The sequence below is a fragment of the Oreochromis aureus genome, linkage group 22, assembly GCF_013358895.1.
Source record: "Oreochromis aureus strain Israel breed Guangdong linkage group 22, ZZ_aureus, whole genome shotgun sequence".
Lineage (NCBI taxonomy): Eukaryota > Metazoa > Chordata > Actinopteri > Cichliformes > Cichlidae > Oreochromis > Oreochromis aureus.
The window spans coordinates 21810321-21828255 of NC_052962.1; the positions used below are offsets into that span (position 1 = coordinate 21810321).

General features: G+C 41.4%; 1 protein-coding gene across 6 annotated transcripts in view; it reads right to left on the reverse strand.

Moving 5' to 3' along the window:
• Positions 1-553: 553 nt before the first annotated feature.
• Positions 554-17935, reverse strand: part of trps1 (trichorhinophalangeal syndrome I) — a 115525-nt gene continuing 98143 nt past the window's right edge. For all 6 annotated transcript variants that reach the window (XM_039605815.1, XM_039605817.1, XM_039605816.1 and 3 more), the window contains 2 exons: positions 8714-8836; positions 554-4568 (listed from right to left, as the gene is read on the reverse strand). In XM_039605815.1, coding sequence (XP_039461749.1) covers positions 2949-4568; positions 8714-8836 — 1743 coding nt within the window. In that variant the 3' untranslated portion in view covers positions 554-2948. The remainder of the gene's footprint in view (positions 4569-8713; positions 8837-17935) is intronic.

The window sequence follows — 17935 nt, forward strand, 5'->3', positions numbered from 1 at the left end:
CCTAGAACCCTATTAGTAGTATACTATCTCTGAAAACTTCAAAATAAAAATAACCTAACAATTGGCCACTGACTTTTAATTCCAAACCAGTGATAGGAATTTTCTGAGGCAATGGACTGTTACCAATGCAGGACAATAAAAAAAAAAAAAAGCTCATTTAAACTGTTTATCTGGCATAAATGCAAAGTTAGCTGTAATGCTAACCGTCTTAGAATAATGTGTGAATAATCAACATTGCATCCACCGTGATATGGGCACTCTGGTGACATGGCCGTGTCTCTGTTTCAATCTCCAAATTAGGTCCTTTTCTTGGCATTGTGTCTCTCATACAAGTAACTGAGGCATATGGCTCAACATTCTACAAAGTAGTGTAAATATATGCACAAAAATGAAAGTTTAGCACAGCAACCAAACATGAAAAGTTTGAACAAACACCCGACCAATGGGTCAGGCAGAAATCGTAATCAATGACTCAGATGACTTGGTGGTGTGAGTGCATGGAAAGGAATATAGCAGTTTGCTTTCCCACCTTCTGTTCTACACGACTCATTGCTTACATAACATTTTTAATGCAGACAACAAAACATATTGATTTGAAAAGTGGTACAAGTTACCAGGCACTAGGTGGAATATTCGTCATTCATGTCTTTTTGGATAAGCATAGAAAAATAGCTTTTTTCCCCCCTCACATTCTTTAGCTCATTCCTTCCTGTCTTTTATTTTTATGTTGACATATTATGTCCTTCAACAGAGTCCGTTGGTGTTTTCTTCTTTTGTTGCTGTTGTTTTCTAGCAACTAAGGCAACACGGCTAGAGAAGTCATCCCATCTTTATCAAAAATAAACAAGATGGCCACCACTTTGATATAACAGCGGGACTTTCAAGGACATGACTGTTAGAAGTTTCTCACTGATGAAATTTGGTTTAAACTAAGACTCAGTTGTGGAAACTGTTCCAAAAAAACCAGCAACGAAATCACTGATGATGGCGAAATGTGCGATGGGTCAAATGGAGTTACAAGCCACGTGAAACTTTTACTTCATTGAATTATTAAAACATAACTTTGCAATGTCATCTCATGTTCTTTCAGTATTATTTAGGTCTTTCATGTAACACCTCACACCTTTAGAAAAAAAAGCAACTTATCTTGTAGATTTCGCAGGTGCTAACATGCTACATAGAGGTAACCTAAGTTGTACCAAACTCTCAGTAATATGACATCAAACACTGTAGGCAAAAACGTCTGTAGACTCAGTACAGAACAAAGGTTTATACAGTTAACTCAAAACAGTTGTTCCTTTTGATAAGATTTGGGGTTTTACTCCCTAAGTTCCTAAGTCTTTCTGTAAAACTGTGCGACCTAACAATTCGTAGACATAGAAAAAAAAGTTACATACTGAGACCATGTTGACCTATTAACACATAAAAACACAACAAGAACATATATAAGAGAACATAAGAGAACAATATGTGACATGCTAACACAATTAGGCCATGTACTGTAAAACTGATGTGTCACATGCTATGAAACAGGTGGGTTGGTGTGCAACATGTGTGACCCCTGAGGACTGAAAAACCAACTGCAAGCCTTCATTATGTTTACATCATCATTTGGGGACGGACACATCCTTTGATCCTTACACGTAGAAATGCAATTACACAAATGCACACATGCACACACCCCCCCTTCCCCCTCCCTCCCTTGTTGTACCATTTCTACTAGGCGGCTGTTATAAATGTAACAAGTCTCATTAAGAAGCTCAAAAACAAGAGAAAAAAAACTCACATAGGCTAATTTTTATAGTACCATTTCCTGCAAAAAGCATTTTCCTTTACAAAATACCATATTATATATGAAAGTGTAGCAAATTGCATTTTTTTTTTGTACGATAGCATCATCATCATCATTATTATTACCGTTATTATTATTATTAATATAAATGTTAAGCGGGTACTAGATGGTTGTTGGGCAGGCAGCCAGGCACATAGCTAGTATCATGGCACAGAGGAAGGTAGAAAATAATGTCACTTGGTTTAATCCAAACGGATAGAGAAAATACTTCGGTCCGGAGTTTAACCGGTTTTATCACGTCAAACTGGCTCAGCAGTTCGAAAAAGTCCCAGCTGACTCAAAACCCGAGAACAAAGAACTTGATCAGTTTCAGAAAAAACAGGCTAAGTGAAAGAAACCAACTGATCACTGTTTACCGAGGTAACACCAACTCAACTGCAGCCCAGCATCAACTGGTTTCAAACTAACCAGCTTTAATTAGTCAAAAAAAAGAAAAAAATTTTGGTTTTAGATCCATTTGCACAGAGAAAAAAAAAAAAAAAACAATCAAAAACATGCTCTGGACAAGAACAAAGCAATCCTAACCAGATCACATCTGGCTGTACCAAAATAAAACTGTCTCAATGATACATTAGACTAGTTTGGACCAGCTTTTTTTTTAGTATGGTGCATAAGTAATCAGCCCAGCTCAGTTCAGTTCAGGTTAATTATTTTGCTTCTAGTTTCTTTTTTTTTTGCTCTCCTTTATGGTGGCCATGCAAGTTCTGAGCTCCCAAAAGTTATCCAAAATATAACCAGTCCAACTTTTAGCCCAGCTTCCAATCCCCTTATGTGGAAATCGCATGAAGTGCCTGCTTATTAAAGGTGATTTCAACTCCATGCCTGTTGTTGAATGCCTGCCACAGAGCTGTCAAGTGGCCGTCACTCCGCAGAGGATTCGGGCAATTTCTTCAACTGCCCCTGCTATAGTTCAGCTGGATCCTACAATGATTTTTGACCATTTGACAGCCGGGTGCTTCCAGCATAAGGATGTGTTCCATTTAGTGCCCAGGATAGGCCCATTTTGACATGAGCTAGCCTCCAGAAACATGAAGGCATACAGCTTATTCATCCAACAACAACGCTCTTAAAGGTTTGCATGAGTCAAAGAGATCAATTAATTCCCATCTGTGTTCTCATCTAATATTTTAGAGCCAGCAACAGTTGTGACCTCTGAGCTTCTCGTGACGTCATCGCTGATGTGCGACACCTTTTTGCCTCCCGAGTCCTGGTTTGTGGTGGCATTGTCCTCTCCTTTTGCTTCTTTTTCAGCCTCCGTTTCATTGTCAGTGCCATCGCTGCCTGTGTGTTGTTTCGCTTGGTTGTCATGACACGATTCTACTACATCACCTTCGCCTGTGGTCGCATAATGACCGTCTTCATCTCGTTCCTCCTCCGTCGCATTTTGACACTCGTGCTCCGACATTCCCGCAGCGTTCTGAATTTTGCCGTCTTGCATTTGACATCTCTGTTGTGTCGTTTTGTCTGTGTACCTGTGTAAGCCTCTCTGTATGTGCGTGGTGAAATCGTATCGATCCGCGCACACGTGGAGGCAAAAACTGCACTGGTATGGTCCTTTGTCACCGTGGCAACTCATGTGCAGGGCATACATCACCTCATCTATGAAGTAGATCCCACAGTGGACGCAGCGATTGGTCAGGTCATCCTGTGTGGCCACCTCCACCATTTTGCGATTAGACGGGACACTTGACTGACATGTTGACAAACATTCTTTTTCTTCCTTCCCTATCTCCTCACCTGGATTCCCTCCTTCGTCTGTCCTCTCCTCCTCCTCCTCTTTCTCTCCTTTCCAGTTCCCTCTTAACCTGTCAGTTAGCGGCGACTCCTGCCTTCGCCTTTCGGCACCATTTGTGGACACGTGCGCGTTTACAGCACTTGTATCTCTTTGTCTTATTGCGAGATCCAAAGGAGCTTCGTTTTCTAATGATGATGAAGTAGGGGTTTGGACGTGAAGAGGAGGAGGAGGATAGTGAGTAGGAGCTGGAGGTGGAGGGAGAGGAGAGTAGGGAGAGGCGCAGTAAGGCACCGTGTAGCTTTGCTGATGATGCTGTACTGGAGTCACCATCGCGCTAAGATAATGAGCGTTATTTCCAAGGCTCCCGGGGCTGCTTAGATTACTGATGCTACCAGGAACCCCAGAGGCGGCTGCCATCTTATACTTGGTCCAGAACCTGAGCCAATCTGACTCCGGGGTCAACTCAGGTGAAATGGTTAATGGAAGGGGTAAGGAGAAAAGAGGGTACTGATATTTCTCAATGGGTGAACCTGGAGGTGAATAACTAGACGGTTTGGACGGACGCATGTACTTTTCAATCGGACTGCCTCTTTCCGATCCCCCTCCTCCTTTACCCCCCTCCGCTTTCGATGTTATTCCTCCCTCTGTGATACCGCCATTGCCCTCCGCTCCCACTGAGGAGGGGGCATGTGAGGGGAGGAGAAGAGGAGGCATACGCCTGTGGATCTCCAATGTTTGATTGGCCAAAAAGGCTTGCGTGGACCGCGGTGAGCGTGAGCGAGGGGAAGGCTGCTGGTTTTTGACTGACGCACAGCTCCTGTCTGTTTCCTCCCCGTTCATGCGCTCTTCGCTGGTGATGCGTTGTTGCTTGGGGGCGGGGTTGTCAGACGAAAGCGAATCGGGGTTGAGGCGTTTTCGGGTTCGACGGCGGATGATTTGCTCACCGTTGTTCTGCTTGATGATGTTTAGAGGTCTGGGTGTCTGCAAGGCAAAGGAAACACAGAAGAATGAGCAATAGGGAAGGGAGTTAGACAGACAGTTAGCAGTATATGAGGCGGTAATTCGACTTCATCATGCTGATAACTTTGCTGACCTAATTAATAAATGTCAAGCACACATGCCCCAGCATTACTTGACTATGATAAAATTCCTACTTAATGCATAGGTGGTCTCAGAGATTAAATAACCATTGTGTATGACTTTGGTGCAATCGACTGTGGATAAAAAATAAAGCTCTCTCTACTTTGACTAATCAGCCTAGTATAACAATTATTTAATCATAAAGCTATCTGGTGAAACATGGAAAGCAATACGCACCACAGTCAAGTGAAGATCTAAAACAGTAGCTACTGGTTTTAGGTTCCCCAAAGTTCCCTAAAAAGGCCTTTGAGGCAGATTACAGTCTGACAGTCTTTCTTCTTTTATATAGATTTGAAGTATAACTAAATGCATCACGATGAAAGAAAGACTGATGAGGTAACATATCGTCCAGATGACTGTGGTTTTTGCCCTCGCCACAAGGGGGCGTGGGTGGACTTACATCTGTTGAAAGTGCAACACTCTTTGCACTTACAGTGCACTCATCTCTTTAATCGAGTCCTATAATATGCTTTGTTTCAGCGTGAAACACTTACTGAAAAAGAAAAATTTGAATAAAACAGGAAAGCTAGAAACACTACAACCAATTACTAAAGCAGGTTGTGAGCTTCAAAGAAGGCTGTGTTCTGGTTACAAGTGTTTTGGTTAAAAAAAGGCAAAAGTCATGCATAATTCCAAAGAATAAAAACTGCTTATTTGCATCCAAAACATCAGATTTCTAAAACACTCCCCACTTATTTAATTCCCCACTGGGTTTAATAGTGTGAGTATAAAAAAAATCTGAATGATGATGAAACTTTTTTTTGATGGTGATGCTAAACACATGCCAAAAAGACACGCACACACACGCACACAGCTTGTCTAATACATTTCCAAACAAATTACTGAAAGGCTGTCTTTGCTCCTAGTAAAATAAACCGTTCAATTTAAACTGTCTTATAAGGTGCCCAATCAAAATAAATGTGTCGCTAACCCGCCATTATTCAAGAAAGACATACACATTACGAGCAGTGACCTCTGCGCAACAATGTCAAATTCAGTTAGCATACAGGGCATTGCTTTTCAAAGCTTTAAAAACAGGTTTGCACAGAAATTTGTCTTTGTACTGTGTAACTGTGTTCATATCTCCAGGTATACTTTTACATATTTCGAAAGAAACTTGTGTGTATACCAATGATGTAGGGCTTTGAAATACAAAGTGCATATTTGCGGATGCAAGCCATCCACAGAAGACCAAGCAAGATATTGAGATGGATAGACACTTGGGTAAAGGAAAAAAAAACTCCAATGCCTTCAAAATGTGTCCCGTGCCTATGCTGGAATCCTCCTGGGTGATTTCCAGTATCCTTTTGTGTATGGAAATGTATTCTTATGTTTGTGTTGATAGCCTGTGACCGAATGGGTGTCTGTCAGAGTATGTGCATTAAGTATGCTTGTGTGGGTGTGCATGTGTGCACGCCAGTGTGTGGGTGAAAAGGGCAAAGACAATGTAATTTTCAGCGTGGAGTTTATCAGTCACTGTAGAGCAGCTACTGAAAATATTTAAGAGCAGAAGAGTAATTTCTGTAACAATTTTAATATCATTATAATGATTCGGGGATGCTGTGCTTATGTAAAGATATAATTAGAGCATTAATGTTAACAAGCAAAAACAATCGAATACGCTTATATAAGCAAACTCAGAAGGGCAAAACTCAGATTCAGTGACCTATTAATGCACATGCATTTCAGTGAAGTGTTTTCAGCCCTTCGTTTGGCAAGCTGGTAAAAGTTAATGAGAGAGTTGTCTCGCTGAAACCTCTTGACATATGGATCAATATCAAAAACAAGATTCCATCACTTGGCAGAGTGGCACTCGCAAAATATAGCAGCGAAATCCACAAACATTTCTCTGCTTCTTTTTCTGGCCTTAGAATTTGTGTTTCTAAAGACCGACTGGTGCACAGAAGGACGGATAAAGGGAAGGGGGCGTGAAATAAAGAGGGAATGGAAGACGGAAGCACGAGACACAGTGATTCTGAGCATGATTTAAATCCATTCACACTGAAAGAACCACTGAATAAACTATAAAGATGAGGAAAACCCTTAATTTCGGAGTGGGATACTCATAAACACATTTATCTCACAATGCAAGACACAAAGCAAAAAAAACAACTGCATGGAGGTGAAACACCTAGGAAAACATAAATTAGTTTCTTTATTAGAGTTGCAGTTTGACTGACATCCAGCGGCATCCAGTAGCGCATATTCTATGAAGCTCCTATGTGGTATGGAATAGGGAAGCAGCACAAGTTTTTGCTACTTCTTCTCACTCAGTCACTCACTGGTTTGTGTTTTTGCTTCTGTTTTAGCAACAACTTGACTTGCTCTTCCTCCCTGTCCATTCCCTAATTATCCTTTCCTCCTCTTTACTTTGTATTGCCAGTGTCTTGGTCATAGCAGGTGTGACCACATGGTGTTTTGCATGTTTTAGATTGGAAAATGAAATCATATGCTTTCCTTTTAGAACTTCCTAGAAAAGCTTTTTATATATCTGTGTTGTATCTTTTCAATTACATGAGCTGTCGCCTAAGGAACTGCAGAAAGTGATGCTTATTTATAGGGTTTTAATGTGTGTACAATCCTGTGTGTGCAAGTAACTCAAACAAACAGTGAGACACACACATGGCTGCTGTAATTTTGTGCACTTTTATGGTTGTAGGGATGGCTTGGTAGAATACCTGGGCTGTGGTGCTGCTAGCACACATCACATAAATCTGCCTTTCTGTCTGTTCCCTTCTTCTTCTTAAATGTTGCTTCTGCATTCTCTGCTAATCTCTCCCGTCTTCCTCCATCTCTCACTCTTTATTCACACCCTGACCCTTCATTATCCTCCTCTTTCTTACCGTAATCTTTTTCCCTTTCTTTGTCTTCCTCCCTTCCTTTTTTGTCCCTCCACTTTTTTTTCCTGCCCCTTTATTCATAACTCTCCCTTCCCCTCTCTCACTCTCAAGTGTTTTACTAGCTGCTATCCTCTCTAATAATGTGTGTAGAGCATATAAAACTTTTATTATGGGATATAAAATATGGCCGTCGTGAAGATTGCCAAGAGTAGAGGGAGCCGGGACGTGATTGGAGCAGCAGATGAGATGAACGGGTTGAACCAAGGACATCTGCAGGGGCAGGAAGCAGTAAACTTCAATAGCTTGTCATCCTCCGAAAGGTCTTTAAAGCGCCATTGGATAATGGCAGCATATAGCTCAGGGTTGCAACACGGTCAGTCTACTAACGCATTTATTATCACTGTGATTGATCACAGAAACGTCCACACTGAACTTTCGCACACTGAAAGCAGGGTTCGGCATATACAGCGACAATCTGAAGTCGCTTTATGTTGTTAGTATTTGCAAACCGCTGCGATTAATGAGTATGCTGAAGTGTGTAATTGGCTTAAACACCTTAAGAATATATCGGAGGTGAATAATCTTGATATTCTGAAGTCAACTAAATTCCAGGCAAGTTTTTATCTCATCTGTAATTCATGCAGTCTAATTAAATTTGGGATTTCCATAGACTTTCCCTAGGCTTAGATGGTAAAGTTGATTCATTCCATCATATTTCTCACTCCATGGATCTGGCTCCCTGTGACTGCTGAAACGGTCTGTAACTCCCACCAAATCAAATATGCTTTCTCCAAAATATTACACTTTCACAGCAGGACCCACAGAATATATACAAGAATTTACCCGCGGTGTGCAGCATTTTATTTGCTCTGTATGCTAATTGGCCAGACAGGAGGAATGATAATTAATGGTCAGCACCACCCCCGTGGATGTAGTATAAAAAGATACCAGCAGGACCTTTATGAGGAAACGTGTATATATAGGAATAATGCAAGTGGATATGAGTTTGGCCATTAAGAGCACATTAACTTCTGTATAACGGCACACTTGTAGGCATTTGACTCCATTTCATTTACTCTGCTTGCATTGTTTTTTAAAATGTAAGAGTGTAGCTGGTGCAGACAGAAACACCTGTGTGCGACTTACCGAATGGAGTTTTTGGTATAAACCACATGCGTTGCAGACGTAGCCTCCATTAGCGTTTTTCCTCCACAGGGATGTCTTGGTGGTCAGACAGTTAGCGCAGAAAACTCCACTACCTCTGCGCCGCTATAGAGGAAGAAGGAGAGAGACATGTTAGAGAGTGAAAATAAAAACATGACGTAATGAAGAAATTTGGTGAGGATAAGAAAGATGTCAAATCGCTGGAGGGAAAAAAAGTGTGGGGGGGGCACAAAAATGAACTTTTTCATTCCTTTTTAATTTTCATGCCACTCAAGTACAATAGGCTGGTAGTTAGGGTAGGAGACAGAGGGAGAGAGCGAGAGAACAGATTGGCTTGGTGGCAGAGAGATGATGGACTCTCATTTATCACACCTAATGGGAAATCCTATTGAGAACATTATTCTTCTCTACAGTGTTTTCTCAGCATAGAACAAGGTTAATAAAAAAAACCTCAGTGAAAAGAAAATGATGTAGTCGAGATGACTAAGTTGTTTTCGAATATTCGATAAGATCGAACATGGGCTTATCTAAGAAAGACATGAGGCACTGCGGTAATTTTGTCACTTGAAAGACGTGGGAAGAGATGAGTTATGCTTTCACCTTGTAGCATAAAGCGTTTTAGTGTTTATCTGAACTGCAGCAGGTACTTTACAGGCAGGCGTTTGACTTTTACTGTATTAGTGTGCAAGTTCTCATATACACACCTCTGCAGTTCACAGCGCAGTGGCGCATAGAAAAGTAGTGTGTGCAAGGAGGGGTGGGGGGGTGAAAAGGCCAATTGTCGTGGCAACGTGCTCCATCACAGTAATGAGCCAATCACAACGTTTCTCCATCCCATTAAGCCTCTGGCCCCATTCACCACCTTTATGACCCTGAGAGGACAGCATACCTCATCTTTCTCCAGCGGAACTCCTCTGTCGGTTTCTCCCTCTGTCTGCCTATCTATCCTTTCCTGAAACATCCCATAATTATTCCGCTCCGATCTCCGCTCTGATCTCTTTAGCCTTTAAAGTGCTCACTCTTTTCAGCTTCTTTTCAACTGATAAATTTTAGTAATATAGATACATAAAATTCTTAACTACTTAGAGGTTTCATCGCCTGCGGTGCCATATCAAAAAATATTAAAATTATCTTAAAACAGGATAGGATTCTGTAGAAGAAATCACAACAGGGCCTCAGGAACTTCTGAAAACAAATGGAGCATGCTGCCATCCGGACGACAACACCAAACAACACTGTGTTCTAAATGAATGGCTCTGTGGTAAAAGAGTCCTTGTACTGAATGGGCCCGCCTCATGTCCAGACATGTCACCTGTGAAAAATGTCAGAGGCTTGACGATGCAACAAAGGATGTCCCAAAACGCCATCAAGAAAGATGAGGAAATAATTTGGCTTTCAAAACTACAGCAGCTGCTCTCCTCTGTTTTAAAATGGTTGCAAAGTGTTGTTACATGGAAAGGTGATGTAACACATTGGTAAGCATGGCCCGCTTACAACTTTGTTTGAAATGTGTTTCTGGCATCAAATTGAAAAGTAGCATTTAGCACAATAACATTTCACAGTTTCACAGTCTGACATGTTCACTCTGTGAAATTAAATATAGGCTTTTAAGGATTTACATGTCATACAGGCGTGCGGTATGAATGTTGGTAAAATCTGTATATGCAGTTTGTGTATCTGGTCTGCCATCTTTCTCTCTCTGTTATGTTACTCCGTGTTCCCTCCAACAACATGGGGCTTTCGTCCACTGGGACCTTCTCTCTGCTGTTTTGTTTTATGTTTATGACAGTGCTGAGAGCTTAGCATTTTTTATTTTTAGTTTTCGGGCTCAGAGCATCCACTGTTAGAGCATCCACTGTTAGAAGTTAAAGACATTTCAAGTTCTCACAAAAGAGTGCCACACTTCAATCAGGCTTTCTGTAGTCTCAGAGCTGCAGATGGAGGCACTACCAGCACTTCCACTGAGCATCTGTTTTTTAGCTACGAGCTAAAAGCAGAAGAGCCCAGTGGGCACGGCACTGTTCAGTTTATTTTGCAATCTAATGCACCGGAAAGATCACAGCACAATTAACCACTTAACATAACTTTGGGAACAGACGTTACACACTGAATATGCATGGAGCATGCGGCTTGAGCAATGCAGTGCAAATACTGCATATTGGAATAGAATCATTTGACATGTTAGTGTAGGTGTGTTAAGAGTTTTTGTCATAAGGAATATCCCCATTGTTATCCCCAGCAAGAACATGAGATATTCTTTGAAATCCAAGGAAAAATTTAAATCTATTTGCTTTGTTGCAAATGTAAACACAAAAGAGTCTGATTTTTGGCAATTTGTTTTAGAAGTTTGCAGTTTTAGCTGATAAACGCAAATTTATGATGACATTCAGACTAGAGAAACATTGTCTCTCAGTTTCAATACGTGTACAAGAATCTTGCTTCCAATGTTTCTGCATGTATTAAACACCTGAGCTAAAACTACCAGAGTCTTTATGGTACATGTGTTTTCATCCATCTGACATTAGACAGCACAACACTTACATTAGCAAATCCTCTCAGCGGCACACTGAGCTTGAGTGTGTATGCCTATTCGAGTGTGGTGCACACACCATACGGTCACCACATGTAGAGAGACGGAGCCAGGTGATTGATTGATGTATGCTTCCTCTGTGGATGTGTGTGTGTGCGTACACGTGTGTGTATAGTGTTGCAAGCCAAACAGTGCGTCTGTCATCAGAATTCAGTTTCCCTCTGAGCGCTCAAATCACTCACATATGGCCCCACAGCTGCCCCTGAGAGCAGCACACACACCTGAAAATATTGGCTTCCATTGACTAATGAAGCTAGATTTGGATGAGAAGCGGCAAGAAGTGTATGTGTGTGTGCTGAGGATATTTTGGCTACACCAATAGTAGACTACAATAATACTGCATGGTGTGTGTCTGTGTGTTTGTGTGTTTGTGTGTGTGTGTGAAGGAGAGGTTCAAGTGTCAATTACACAGGAAACTACAGAAATAGCCCGCACCACCGTCCAAAATGTGCACGTGCATGCACGAATGCTCTCTCAAAATGTGGCTCCTGATATCCAACTTCCTTTTCAATCATCAGCTAGTTGGCTTGACATTTGTGGAAATGTGCAAGCTCACATGCATCATCAACACACCAAACGTACATACACACATTTCTATAAACATACTGTACTGTATATATATATCACATACTGCGAATACTGTGTCTGAATTTGTGAATTTGCCTTGTTTTTCTCGGTCAACTGGTTTTGTGAGCAGGGTAAATTAGTGTGTGCGTACAGCGTGGGTGTGCACTTTTTCTGATTCATTACGGATACCTGGCCTCTCCCGCTCACCTCACCCTGCAGAGAAGGGCCGGCTGTAATTAGGGATCGAGGTCTTAATGACATCTATTTATCTGCGGCCTATAGCAGCGTTCAATCAGCACTGCAAACAACGCCCTCTGACACGCACACAGGCTGTGCTCGTGGAAAGACAGAGGATCAGCGGGCCAGGAAATTAAACTCTTTATCGAGTTCTTTCTAATCAAGCTAAATTCAAACCAACAAATGCATTTTAAATTTATTTATTAACCTTTAAGAATATGTTATGGGAGAGTGCCCCGAGCCCAGATAGGATATGAAATGTTGATATTCTTATGAACTTATAAAGACAGTTGGGACAAATACCTCTCATTAATTAATCGCCCGAGGATAAGGTCACTGTAAACAGTGAGTATACATTAAAATCTAGCAATGAGAAGTTGACAATATGTTCAGATTTTATCAGTCTCCTGATGCTTGTAAAAAAAGAAAAAACAGAAGAAATTAAGAGTACAATCTACTCATGGGAAGGCTGCATATAAAACAACATTTATTGGTTTAATAACTTCCACAATCGGTTCGGTCAGTCTCCGCTCGGATGCACAAGCAGCTCTAGCGGAAAGCTTTTCTCTGGCATTAGATTTAATGCAAGAATGCATAAAAGAGGCTACGCGATCCGACTGCTGTTTGTTTGGGGAAACATGCAACATCTCACCGTTACATGTATATCACGACCAACTCCAATACTCGTGAATTTGCACTTTAATATGTTTGCGATGCCACACCAGCTTCTCATTCAAGAGTTTGAAGTGGCTGCTTTTCTTTAAACTCAAAGAGAAGTTGGCCGTTTTCATTGCCTTTTTTGGTGACTCTACTCATAAAACGCCCTAGTGAATTATAACTTAATTTTCGAGAATCTGATGTTGTACTCAACATCAAACATATGGCGTAACCACGCTGTGGCTGAGCGCTTCAGCTTTGGCTTCGAGTCCACTCTGATTTTCTCCTGAAGCCATAAATTTACAGATGTTATACCAACTGTTTACATTGCACGGTCTTTTAAATCTTTATGGAAGAAGTAGCCTGAATAGATAAGCATCCAAAGGTTTGGGTCTCATCGCAATACTGAGGCCCTCAGATTTAGTTTAGCATCTGCAACCAATGTGCGCCAGCATTTTAAAACTCTAGTGGTGTAGCTTCAGTTGAAGTAATTTGGCGAGGCCAACTGGTGGCCTTCACATGGGCTGCTGTTTAAAAATTCAACTTTTGTCATCTCTCAGCATTTTTCTGTAATTTCTTCATTTTAAACAGCACGGTGAAGTAAAGGTAAACACGCAAAACATTTTAAATGGTCCACAGGTCCTTGACGAAATGTGGCGAAACAGAGAGCTGCACAAGAGAGGAGACTGGGGAGAGAGAGAAGAAAGGCATAGATTTAGGCGCCCTGTGGTCTAAAATATATTTAAAAAGAGGGCTTTCCAAACAAAGTCTTTCAAAATGACATTACATTTAATTCACTTAAGTAGTAAGTCGGCCCTGCTTTTAACACACAGATGCACACACACAAAAGGAGGCGCGTGCAAGCACGCACACTTCCACTGGCTTGCATTAAATCAGCGATTATTTAATCAAGCCAGAAGACCAGCTGGAGGAATTAACTAAATTCCATACTGCCAAGACCAATATCCTATACACTGAATCAGAGAGATACGCATGCACTCGAACACACACGCAAGTTCTTACATGAAAAGGGGAAGAAATAGTCCTTTGGATGAGGATGCAACGATAGTCTCAGATAAAGATTCGCTAAAATTAATCCTCCAGTCACACACAAACTCACTGAAAAGCATCTGGGTCCAATCTAAGAGAACCCTGTGTAGGTTCTACACCCCATTATCCGTTTGTGTGTGCAGGTCTCAGTACGTCGTTTGCATATGCCTACAAAAGTCCATCTGTGCGGTTTTGTCTGAAACTACTGTGTGCCGTGAATGGGTTCTTCTAATAGAATAACTGAATTTAAGTCAGATAAATTTAACTTGGATTTAATGACTTAACTTCTGTTAGTTTATTCTTACTGAACAACGAGAAGCAAAAAAATGAACAAAGCACATATTTGTGCACATGCACGCTTTCTTAAATATTTATTAAAATAATTATTTTGCCCCTCAGCAAATATTTTATCAGTTAAGACAGATGAATAACTGAGAAGTGTAATTGACTGCCTCTTCACTGAATCCCTTTCTTTGCACGGGTTCCAGTTACACAGTTTCAGACTGCCGCTTGCAATCGTAGCCCTTGTTCTGCTCTACAGCCTCTGTGATCTGGGTGTGGCAGCGCATGAAGCAGTTCTCCTCCAGCTGCAGGTTCAAGGCAGTGGAGTTGGAGTATGTTAAACCAGCAGCCGAGAATCTCTGAAGCAGCAGCTCAATGATATTGAAGATCGCCACAATAGCAATATACTGATATCTTCCATGTTTACTTCTTTTTCTTTCAGCTGCTCGTCTCCCTCTGTCTCAGCCTAGCTGTAACATCCTGTTCTGTCTCACAAACCCTCTACACGTCCTCTTTCAATAAATCCTCTGATGTTTTCCTCTTTTTCTCCTGCCTGGCAGCGTCATCTTCAACATCCTTTGTCCAGTATATCCAATCTGCACATGTGCCCTCTCAGCCTTGCCTCTCTAACTTGGTTTCCAAACTGATCAACATGAGCTGTCCCTCTGATGTACTAATTTCTAATCTTGTCCATTCAGCTCACTCCCAATGAAAATCATCATCTTCATCTTTAACTCTGCCACCTCCAGCTCCACCCTCTGTCTTTTTGTCAGTGCCACCTTTTCCAAGCCATACATCATAGCAGGTCTTACTACGATCTTGTAAACCTTCCTGTTCACTCTCGCTGCTTTCATTCTGTCACAAATCAGTCCTGACACTCATCTCCACCCAATCCACTCTGCCTGCACTCTCTTCTTCACCTCTCTTGTGCCCTGTCCATTGCTTTGAATGACTGACCCCAGGTATTTAAACTCATCTACCCTCAGTGCCTCTCCTTCTTGCATGTTCACTTGTCCACCTGTCTCCCTCTCATTCACACATGTATTCTGACTTGCTATATCTTCAGTGTTTTACCAAGCTCTGTCTACATTTTAAGGAAATCAACATGTCAACCTGTGGCCACCAAGAGACAGAAAAACAACTTCATCAAAGGGAGTAAATTTACTAACCGAGTCAGACTCCAATGAGCAAAAGCACTTTTAAAAGGAAAGCTGTCCAGTAGGAGTCTCAGAGGACAAGGAGTAGTCTCTAAGCCACTTCTGAGGTTAGGGGAAAAAGGTCAAAAAACTTGGGGTAAGCTAAGACATGCTAGGATTTCAAAGAGGATGAAGTCCTATGATAGTGACAGTGCATCAAACCCCTAGTGAAATATGCTGGTGGGAAAATTCAAATCTGGTTGAACACACATACAGACCTGACTTCTCTCTGACCAAAGAGAAGAAGCAGGTTCAAAGACAACCTACACCCTCTGGTTTGCATCTATGTGGAGAAGGATTCGTTCAGCATGAGCATAATATCCCCAAACACACCTCAAAGTGATGCAAGAACTACTTTAAGATCAAAGACCAAGGAGTGATGACTTTCATGGACTTGGGTCCACCTGACCTCAACCCCAACAAACACCTGCAGTGCCACAGAAAAAAGCCACAGGTTCCTGACATCACAAGAAGCACTTTGGATCATTGTCAAATCATGTCAGGATAATGTGGGCTGTAAGTTTTACACAAAGTTGTGAGGCATTAAAGAAGAGGGACATACAAATAGGGACATTCAATATCTTAGAAACACATTAGAATATGTCTAACATTTTAAGCGTATGTGTTCATTCTTAAGTCTTTAGCACAAAGTCGATTAAACTGTTTAAAAATTAAAAAGTCAGATGAAATGAGGGAGATTCACACTACCAGCAATCTGTGATTTATTGCTTAAACAAACTAATTACAAGCCAAAGCCTGAGAATGTATTTTTAAGCAGGGAACAAGTTTTTTTCTTAACTTCTTAAGTGAAACCTTCTACATTTTCTGCTGATTATCTGCTCACATGTTATTAGCAAGGAGGAAGAAATAGTACAGCATTAAACTTCCAAAAATGCCCTACCCCGGTAGCTCTGTGAAAGGGTACGACCGAAGGACTAATTACCCCTTGAGGAATCAAGAGACCTTTTAAAAAAAAGGATAATGATGACACACTGTAGAAAAACATTATACTCTGTGGAGTACTTTGCCTTGACTCAGCACCTATAAGCCTGATAGCCTGAAAGCAACAGGTTTTACAAGTATACAGTTATGGGGCATTTGAGCAGTTTGCAATTCTAAAAGTTCTTATTAAATGAGTTGTACATGTCACTAAAGCAGTGCAAACTAATGAGGAAAGTTGGGAGGAGAAAGGAATTTGAAAGAAACTGTTGCTAGAATCAAAATTGTCTGTTCCTTATCACAATACCTACTGTTCTGTCACAGTGAGTGTGACCTTGAGCTTCCACGCACAGCCTGCACCAATAATACGACCATCTGCTTCAGCAGCCCTCAGACACCCACCCCATTCTCCATTATCTCCCCTTCTTTAAAAGCAGCACCAACAGAACTTAAAGAAAATCAAATTTCAGAGCGAAAGAGCTCAGCAGTGAGCCTACTGTGGCACTGTTTATGAGCAGAGGTTGGCAGTTAGGACGACTCGCAAGTGAAATTTCCAAATAAAACACATCCTCAGACATTAGCTATGTAGGGAGAGCCGGACCAGAATATTAACATCCTGTTTTTGTAAATATCTAGTGAGATAATGCTGGAGAGGGCATCCCTTGCTGTGAATAAATACATACGGCATGATGGCAGTGTTTGAGGCAAAGCCCAGAACTGGCTGACACTAAAGCATTTTCTTTAAAAGGAATGCAAGTGACTGCTTACAATATAGCTATGTGTGGAGATCAAAATCTAAACAGCTGTCATATATCAGACCACACAAGTCACATTCTCACTCCTGCCAAGAAGATTAGGCATAACAAGCCCTTTATCCCTGCTGCCTTAGGCCTCTACGTGACGGTATAAGCAGAAGGAAGGTGATGATTGCTTGTCATTGATTGGTGTTGATGGCTTTGCAAATTGTGATAATGATGACAATGGTGATTCGTCTCATGGTTGTCGCCTGAAAGTCTGTATCAGCACCTTGTACCGGTGACTTTCAGTTTCATGCAAAAAAACTATCAATACCCGCCAAAGTGGCAATGACCCACCAGCAAAAAAATAAGCTTGAAACATATTCTTAGTAACTTTGTTATGTGACGAGTTGCGATAGTGGTGAAACTGCAAATACGCATGTGGATGCAGCCGCAGAATAAATATTTTAAAAACAGTCTGGACAGCTGAGGTGCTGAATACGAGTGAAGAAATGACAACCAAGATCCTTTGTTAGTAAGAAATGTCAATACACATACAGTACACGTTCGACTTTGTGTGACAGTGAAATAAAAGGTGTCAGCTTACACAGCAGGTCTTTTATTCTAGGCCCGCATATCTCTCTATGTGTGTGTGTGTGTGTGTTTATGTGTCTGTGCTGAAGCTAGAAGTGTCTAAAGCAGGGGAGAAGAAAACACCGGAACACGATGACATCACCGTTACACGCACACCTACGCAAACACATCTCCAACCGTCAGACGAGAAGAGTGAGGTCAATGTGTCTCTCTCTTTTCTCTTCTCTCTCACTCACAGACAGACACACACAAACACACACACCAGATATGGGTCACACACTGTGGCCCACTTCCCTCATTTCATTCATTCAGCCTTTGCGATCACTCCTTTCCGGATCTTTTTGTCTTTCCCGGC